Source organism: Poecilia formosa, unplaced genomic scaffold, assembly GCF_000485575.1.
Source record: "Poecilia formosa unplaced genomic scaffold, Poecilia_formosa-5.1.2 Scaffold1168, whole genome shotgun sequence".
Lineage (NCBI taxonomy): Eukaryota > Metazoa > Chordata > Actinopteri > Cyprinodontiformes > Poeciliidae > Poecilia > Poecilia formosa.
In genome coordinates, this window is record NW_006801107.1 from 1,393 (window position 1) to 9,679 (window position 8,287).

General features: G+C 39.7%; 2 protein-coding genes across 2 annotated transcripts in view; one reads left to right on the plus strand and one right to left on the minus strand.

Moving 5' to 3' along the window:
* The first annotated feature begins 461 nt into the window (after positions 1–461).
* Positions 462–4,403, plus strand: LOC103132628 (sodium channel subunit beta-2-like). Its single transcript, XM_007544431.2, has 3 exons — positions 462–598; positions 2,305–2,643; positions 3,927–4,403. Exons 1-3 carry the CDS (start codon positions 535–537, stop codon positions 4,019–4,021), a joined length of 498 nt encoding a protein of 165 aa, XP_007544493.1. The 5' UTR covers positions 462–534; the 3' UTR covers positions 4,022–4,403.
* Positions 4,404–8,049: 3,646 nt separating this feature from the next.
* LOC103132629 (low affinity immunoglobulin gamma Fc region receptor II-a-like) overlaps positions 8,050–8,287 on the minus strand; it is a 1,312-nt gene continuing 1,074 nt past the window's right edge. The window contains exon 5 of the mRNA XM_016667486.1: positions 8,050–8,060. Coding sequence (XP_016522972.1) covers positions 8,050–8,060 — 11 coding nt within the window. The remainder of the gene's footprint in view (positions 8,061–8,287) is intronic.

The following is an 8,287-nucleotide window of genomic DNA, read 5'->3' on the forward strand; positions in this document are numbered from 1 at the left end:
GGTAGGAACATTTAGCAGCTGCTGCAGGAATGGACATGTTGGAGGAGGCGGATCCACTGGGCCAACCGGAACCTCCCAAAATAAGATAGATTCTGTTAGAAGTTGTCATTGCTCTTATTTTGTATGTTTTATTTTGGATTTAATAATGAATTAAATGCATAATAATGCGGTTTATGCTTTAGCTAATAAAATAATAACACAACAAAGAGTCGGTTTATTTTCCTGTCCAGATTTGGACACTTTTTCTTGTGGATGAATAAAATAGACCTTCAGTAAATAATAAACCCAGTTCAGGTTTGACCAGTCTAGTTGTTTTTCTGGTTTAACTGTTTAACGTCTGACTTCATCTATTATCTACAAAATATTTAAATAAAATAAAGTTTTACTTAGAGAAATAAAATTTTTTAAATGTATTTTAGACTGAAATAATCCCGCCTCTTTGAAACGGCAGCTGTTTTTTTAAATGAGGAAATATGTGAACTGCTTTGTCTGCAAGTTCAGACTCGTCCTCTGATCTGAAGGTTGTTTCTCCTCATGGCGTCTTTAATGCAGCTGCTGGTTCTGGTTCTGGTCTCAGGCATTTCTTACACATTTTCTGGTAAGTCCCACCAAAACAGCTGAAACACATTAGACTCACACTAACTGAGGAAATGTTGATGTTTATGGCAGTAAAGAGGTTCTGATCGATCGGATAACCGAATCCAGTTGGTTCCTGCTGCTGTTTTCTGTCTGTTGCTGGTTGATTTTGTCCAACTACTCGACTCTAGAACTTCTTATTTTTATTCACCAACTAATGCAGAACAAACATTACAGACCAACAAATTAGTGCAAATTTTCTGTTACCCTACAAATAACAGAAAAACTAACAAAAAAAGACAAGGAGTTGACATTATTGTTTAATTTCTCTATAGGAATAATAAAGTATTTTTGAATTAGGATTAAGATGGATACATTCAGAACAAAGACAAAACAGAACATTATCAAATGGTGTCATTTTCCTTTAATCAGTTATTTCTTATTTGCTTTATTTTAATGTTCTCTATTCATTGATTAACCTTCAGAGTCACTGATATTTTGGTAGAAGTTGAAAAGAAAGAATAAATAAATAGATAATTCTAGTAGTAAAAGTATTGATATTATCCTCAACTACATGTAAAGTTTCTCAGTCTGAATTTTACTGAAGTTAAAGTAAAGAAGCTTTTGAAAATTCTCAAGTATTCAAAAGAAAATAATATATCTTGTAATATCAGTAAACTGCTGTTCTGTTTTCCAAGTGATTTTTCTGAACCTTGTAACTTCCCAACTCCCTGATGATGTAAAAACTTCAGCATAAAATACAATTAAAAAATAAAACTATTTTAAATATTTTTTATTTAAATGTTACCACATCCAAAAAGAGAAAAAACAGGAAAGATGTTTTTCTCCGCTCTAACAGAAACCCTGGTAAATATAATAATTAACACAGAAGCTTAGAAACAAACATGGAGCTGAGCTCTGGCTGCTGCTTTGTCCTCCTGGGTTTCTCTATCCGCCTCCATGCTGAGTTATGGTTGGATGAGATGAGATGATGTCATTCCAAACCAGTGGCTGTGATTGGTTCTCCTGGAGATGAGTGCAAGGCCTCCACTGACTGTGAGGATAAGAGCGTTAGATGCTGGATGGTTGTGAACCTCAAACGAGACATCAACCACCACAGTGGATGAGATGAGTTTATGATCCATCTCCACTGAGATGGAGAAACTTCTGACAGAAACATCTCTACAATATTTACTAATTAAACTCATTAAACTTCATAAATCTTGAACTAGCAAAAGACATTATTGAGATCAATGTATTAAAAATGTTAAATAAGTGAAAAGACAATTTATTTGTTTGAGGAATCTCTTGTTCAAAATCTATTTATATAATTACATACTATAAAAGTTATTTATAATGTTTAGTTTTTGTTGGTGAGACCAACAGTTTTCTACCACAGAGGATGAGTTGGGTCATCGTGAATCTGGATCCCTTCATGTAAATCACTGGGATGGACGTCAAACTGGTGACCAGTTAACTAACCAGTCTGACTGGTAACAAGGTTGAGTTACCTCTTTTTTTAATATTCACTCATATTTATTTTTAGAAACATAAGCAATACTAAAAATGTATCACATCATGAAAACTACTGCTTTACGGTCCAGAACAGCTGAGCTGAACCAGATCATTTAAATATTCTGTAACTTATTTATATTCATTATTCATCAGTTTTTCTTTTGGTGAAACTCAGAAACCAGAGTCTTTAATGTCTTGTTTCCTCTCCTTCAGGTCAGATCGACATCACAGTGAAACCTGGACAGGAAGCCATTCTACCATGTCGGCTTACAAACAGCGGACTTATCAAAGTAGTAGACTGGACCAGGGATGATCTGGGTTCAGATTCTGTTCTTCTGTTCAGAAGTCCACAGTTTGTCACATATCAGCAGCAGTCCTTTAAGGACCAGGTGGATCTGAAGGACAGACAGATGAAGAACGGAGACGTGTCTCTGGTTCTGAGGAACGTGGCGCCTGAAGACAGAGGAACATACAAATGTCAAGTCGTTTATGATGAAGCAAACAAAAGGAATTTAAAACACGTCTGCATCGTCAACCTGGAAGTTGCTCGAGGTGAGTCCGTCTGTCTGGACCAGATTTCAGCAGCTTCCTGCTGGTCATCATGTTTTTAAAGACCTTAAGATGTTCTTCATCCATATTGTGTCTTTTACTCATCCAAAGCTTGGAGTGGAGGAAATTAAATAAGCTCTTTAATAAACTAATGGTCATAATCTCACCAAATGAACCAGTCTGGGTTGCATATCCAGGGTTAGATGTTGTTTACTGCAGCTGCTCAGGAGTCACACTGTGTCTCTGTTGTTCAGGGTTTCCTATCCTCTGCTTGAAACTGATGTCAGAGTCCAACTCACTCTGGATCTGACCTGCTCATGGGTTTCTGATCCTATGGTTCTCATCTCATGGACCTGGTGTTAAATAATCCTGACTGAGGAATTTTCACCTAACAGAGCCGTAGAGGTAACATGTTCAGTGGAGAAAAACTGATGGTTCCTCCAGGCAGCTCCTACTGCAGCTGGAAGAAATCCGGGATCTGAACCAGCTCTGCTCAGAGCAGCTGAGCTCTGGGCCGTCCAGAAATGACTCGGCTCCATGTCTCAGCTGGAGGAAGGACAGAGACAGGGCAGAGTGAAGTCAGTCTGAGGAGGACCGACCCGTTAGTCTCTGCTGTCTGGTTCTGTTGGAGAAGATGAGGGTTGGAGTGGAGACAGACCAGTAAACTGGGAGCTTTGTCTTTCAGCTCAGCTTCTTCTTGATCACATCAGTTTAACTTGCAGATACAAACAGCATCACATCATCTGCAAACAGATGAGGATCAGACAGGATGTAAGCTGGAGCTGAAGTCAGGCTTAGAGATCCAGGCTCCTGGCTGAGTGAGTTTCCCTCTAAAGCTCTGAGTTTCTCAGATTGGTTTTGGTACATCGGATGAAGTCCAGATGTCGGCTGATGCTTTTCCTGAGACAGAGCCTGGTCTGTCCACTGCTCTCCACCTGATGGTTACCTGACAGGTCAGCCATTAGGGAAGTTTCTCATCAAGCCAAGTGATTTGTTGGACCTGGAATCTGAATGATCATGTTCAGGGTTTATTTCAGATGTTGATTAATGATGGGAACTGAGGGAAGGATGGCAGAGATGGTGGAAGCTGTGGAGCTGCAGATGGAGACGGCTTGATAAAAACAGAACAGATGGTCTGAAGAGAAGCTGATCATGTGGTTCAACAATCAGAAACTCTGGTCATGTTGGAGAAAATCTCTTCCTGACAGACCTGATTTGTCACTGAGCACCAAGTGAAGCCAGTTTCCACTGACAGCCTCGTTCTCACTGCTGCTTCTCCTCCACAGGTTCAAGGATCCTCGTAGGCAGAGGAAGCAGAGCCGGATCTTCTGGACCGTTGATCGGACTGACAGTTCTTCTACTTCTTCTCTTTATAGGCTGATTTAGATTTAATGGGTTTTAGAATCATTTATAAAGCTTAGAGGTAAAAATATCCACCCATCACGGAATTTCAATTGATTTTTCCAATTCAATATCAATTTGGTAAAGCCCTTTGAATCGATTAGATTGGTTGGCCAGGGGTTCACATCACACATGGATGTGTCAAAGGTCACAGTCAAGCGCACCACTTCCTCTGATACCTACACTTCCTGCAAAGTGTAGCAGGTCGAAGACGAAGAGGAGCAGGTCTGAGTGAGGTGAGCACCTACAGGCATTTCTTTACCACAGCTCACCAGTCAGTCCTTCAATATTCAAAATTCACTTAGGGTGCATTCACACTGCAGCCTGAAGTGACTCAATTCCGATTTTTTGGCAATTCCGATTTTTTTGCGGGGGCCGTTCACACTGCCAGTAAATGCGACCTTTATGTGTTTTGCAGTCTGAACGGGCCAATGACCTGAAAGTGTCCCGCATGAGCAGTAGAGGGCGCAATAGTGTCAGCGTTCTCAGTGTTCTGCCAACTGCCATAAAAAGAAGAAGATCTCAGTGTTTAGTGAACATGGAGGCTAAAGGTGGAGCTTAGCTTATATATTTGAAGTTGTTATCGGCCGGAGCAGCATATTAACAACTTAATCCTCATTATAGTCCATCATGGTTGTTGTTTTTCTACCCGCTTGCGCGTATCAGGATACAGAATAGTGAGATTTGTTGAGAATCAGTGACGTTCAGTTCGGATGAATGCGACCTGAACGTTGGGTCACATATGGGTCACACTCGAAATATAATCCGACCTGTGCTGTTCACACTGCCATGAAAAGATCAGATACAGGTTGCATTACGTCAAAAAAATTGGAATTGAGTCACTTCAGGCTGCAGTGTGAACGCACCCATAGAGCTGCGCAACCAGAGCTAACCAGAGTGGTGTTTAAAATCCTACCTTGATCAAAACCTCTGGAAAGGTTCATAATTCCTCACAGTAGGTTGATGTAAATATCCATACAAGTCAGCGTGTGTCCAGTTTGAGTGACAGGAGGCGCGCCGTTTCCACGAAGAGGTAAACTTAATCCAGCTACTGCAGCGCGAGGCAACAAGCAGAGGTGCCAGCGGTGTGATTGGTCCGGCTTTAAATGCATTTATGTGCCATCATTTCTGTGGAACAGCCGTGGGCCCCATCTGAAGCTGTAAAGATAACAGTAAAAACTTCATAACTTGATAACCTGACCTGGGAATAATCTGTAATGTTAGTAGACAAATAATAAGTAAAAGCAAATTAATAAATAAAACATAAAAATTATAAACTTGGTGCTGTAAACTTTACTGATGACTTTTCTTTTTTTGTAGTGATGAGGTTTTATTTTGATTGATTTATATGAGCGGTGAGATTTGGCCTTTGTAACCGTTGAGGGAGATTTCTGTGTGACGGCGTGAGTGTTGAATATTAAATATCAGTTTATCCTCAGTATATCGTTTGTTTTACCTGTTTTGTGTATTTGTATTCAGAGGAGAGATAAAATGCCCAGGTGAGAATCTGCTCCACTCTGGACGATCTGTTGGCCTTTTGGAAGTGAGTTCAGTTTGTTGATTCCTTTGAGGTCCTTTAAAATGTTATACATCTTTAGATGAATGTTTCTTGCAAAGTTGTATGTTATTTTTTAGGAATGTATACAGAATGCTTATGTAGTGGTGCTTTTCGTAGGGTCCATTTAACAAACCTACTGCTGTTGTGTTTTCTGGTGTCAATGTTTTTATTTGTAATTCTCAAGTTAGGGAAATTGTATTTTTAATTTTGAAAATCTGTTTGAATTAATTGTTTTAATAACACATTTCACAAGTTTCTTTATTTTTTTTGTACCAAATCAAACCAACGTTAATGTTGTTCCATCTGAGGACAGTCGGGAAATAAAACCCTCTTCCATTTTTCAGCTGGATGTGTTTGGCTCATTTGTCTACATTTATATCTGATGTGTGTTGATGGTTTGAATGATGGTGAAATGTAATGTTTCATGTTTGTTTCCTAGTTTAATGTTTTTATATGAAGCTCTTTGAACTGCCGTGCTACTGAAACGGGTGATACAGATGAATTTATGAGGTTTTCTCTGCAACATATATTTTATTATTATGGTCTGTCCTGTTACCAACTAAAGATCCTAACTGAGATGATAATAACTGAACCTTAAAGAATTTTGGTTTTGTTTTTATTCCTGCAGAACGACTTCCTGATGTTTTCAGTTTTCCAGAAGTTTCTCTCAGGCTGCAGGTTGAAACATGTTGAATCTTTTAGTTTTTTTCCCCTGAAGCTCCTCTTGTTCCCACCTGCATGAACTCATGTGTTCATAAAACATTCATCAACTTTTCCAGGGAATTTCCTAAACAGAACATTTTGGGGAATTGCCCAAAGCATTTTTAGGCCAGAGCAGAGACACATTATGAAGCTGCTGTTTGCAGCAGCAACAAACAGCAGCTCCTCCAGCCAGCTCCTTCCTCTTCCTCCATTTCGTCCTCCTCATCTTCATCACCTCTTGTGATTTCTAGTTCACTGCGTTCTGGTTCAGTCTGAAAAGGTTGAAGATGTTACTCATCACTGTTTTGGCTGGATGGAGCTAAAGTCAGACCATTAGACGACATTTAACCAAAAAATAAACAAATTAATAACATTTTATTTGAGATTTTATTTTTCTTACCTGCAGCAGATACAAAACTTCAAAATGGGTTAAAACATCTGAATATTAAAACAAATAAATCCAGTTTTTACATTATTTAGATACATAATTAAAAGCAGATTTATGTGAATTAAACTCTGCTGTTGAGTAAAACTCAGTGTGGTTCTGATCCACTCCTGGTTCTGGTTCTGGAGCTGCTGTGGTTTTACTCCACCTAGTGGCGGACAGCTGGTATTACAGCTCAGCTGATGTTTTCATTCTCCTTCAGGTCTCAGAGTCTCTCTGTGTTTCAACATTTATCACTTCATGTTCAGGATGATCTGGGAACTGATTCATCATTAAGATGAAAATAAAGTTCTGACCCAGAATCTGACTGTGAAAAATAAAAGTTTACAATATAAATATGTCAAACATGTTTTCTGGATTATTTCTCCATCTGCAGTGAAGTTTGTTCTGCTCGGTTCTTCAGGATTCTGGATTATAATCTGGACATCTACACATCCTGTTTTGTTCCAACATGTTAGTTCATCACAGCAGGACTGGAGCCTTTGACTAGGACATGCTGCCTTAGTCCAGATGTTCCAGATCTGAGCCTCTTTCTCAAGAAGTCCCAGGGCGTTTCTGTCAGCTGAGTTGTAATAACAGCGCTCCGCCAGTAGGTGGCAGCAGGAGGATGTTTCATCATCAGCTGATGGAGTCACGTGACTCTGAACGATTCTCAGAAACTCAGCAGCTGCAGGACTGGAAACATAAATATTCAGTCCTTCAAAAGAAGCAGACGGTTAAAGTTCTCTGGAACATTCTGGTTCTTTCTGGTTGGTCTGAACTGCAGGATGTTGGTGACATTAGAAGCAGACCACAGCATGTTCCACTGCTGCAGAAAAACACCAAGCAGCTCAGACTTCAAGGTCTGAGCTGCTTGCAGCTGAGACTAATCTGTCTCCATCTGTTGTCACTAAAACCTTCAGACCACAGAGGAGAAACTGAGACTTCAGATGATCAGATGAGATCGGGTCGGTTCTGATCAGGTCTGATTAAACTTTCCTGAACCAACAGGAAGCTGAGGTCTGAACGTCATCCACCCAGTGAAGGACAGAATCATGTTTAAGACTGAAACATCTGGTTTGCTTTTCACTGACCTCCTGTTGATGTTTGGATTAAAAACCAGTCATCATGAAATCTGTAAACTGTAAAATAAAATACTTTCTGCATTCAGGAGGACGATAAGGTGGAGCAACAGAACCAGCAGGTTCTGACCGTGATGAAGTTCTGCAGATCAACAAGGTAACGTTCTGCTGTCTGAGAACCTGAACTGAGTTAAAACACATTTAATATTCCTGCTGGGATTATTTTAGTCAGATTCTCACCTTCATGGTCCATCTGGATAAAAAAATTAAACCAGCAGAACCAGGTAGAGCAGAGAAACAGCAGCACTGAAGAAAATGAGACAATGGATATTGTTGTGGAGGTTCTGGAGGTCAGGAGTAGAGGTGGATGAAGGTGGAGGAGAGATGGAGGTGATTCTCCCTGAAATGAATCAAAGTAATAATTTATTTCTTGTCTCCTGATGAAGGTTGAAGCAAACAGAGAAGCTGCTGACCTTCCAC

Coding starts and splice junctions, on each gene's coding strand:
- LOC103132628 (XM_007544431.2), top strand. CDS start 535: ATGGCGTCTTTAATGCAGCTGCTGGTTCTGGTTCTGGTCTCAGGCATT. Junction 599..2,304: donor CATTTCTTACACATTTTCTG/GTAAGTCCCACC, acceptor CCTCTCCTTCAG/GTCAGATCGACATCACAGTG. Junction 2,644..3,926: donor CAACCTGGAAGTTGCTCGAG/GTGAGTCCGTCT, acceptor TCTCCTCCACAG/GTTCAAGGATCCTCGTAGGC.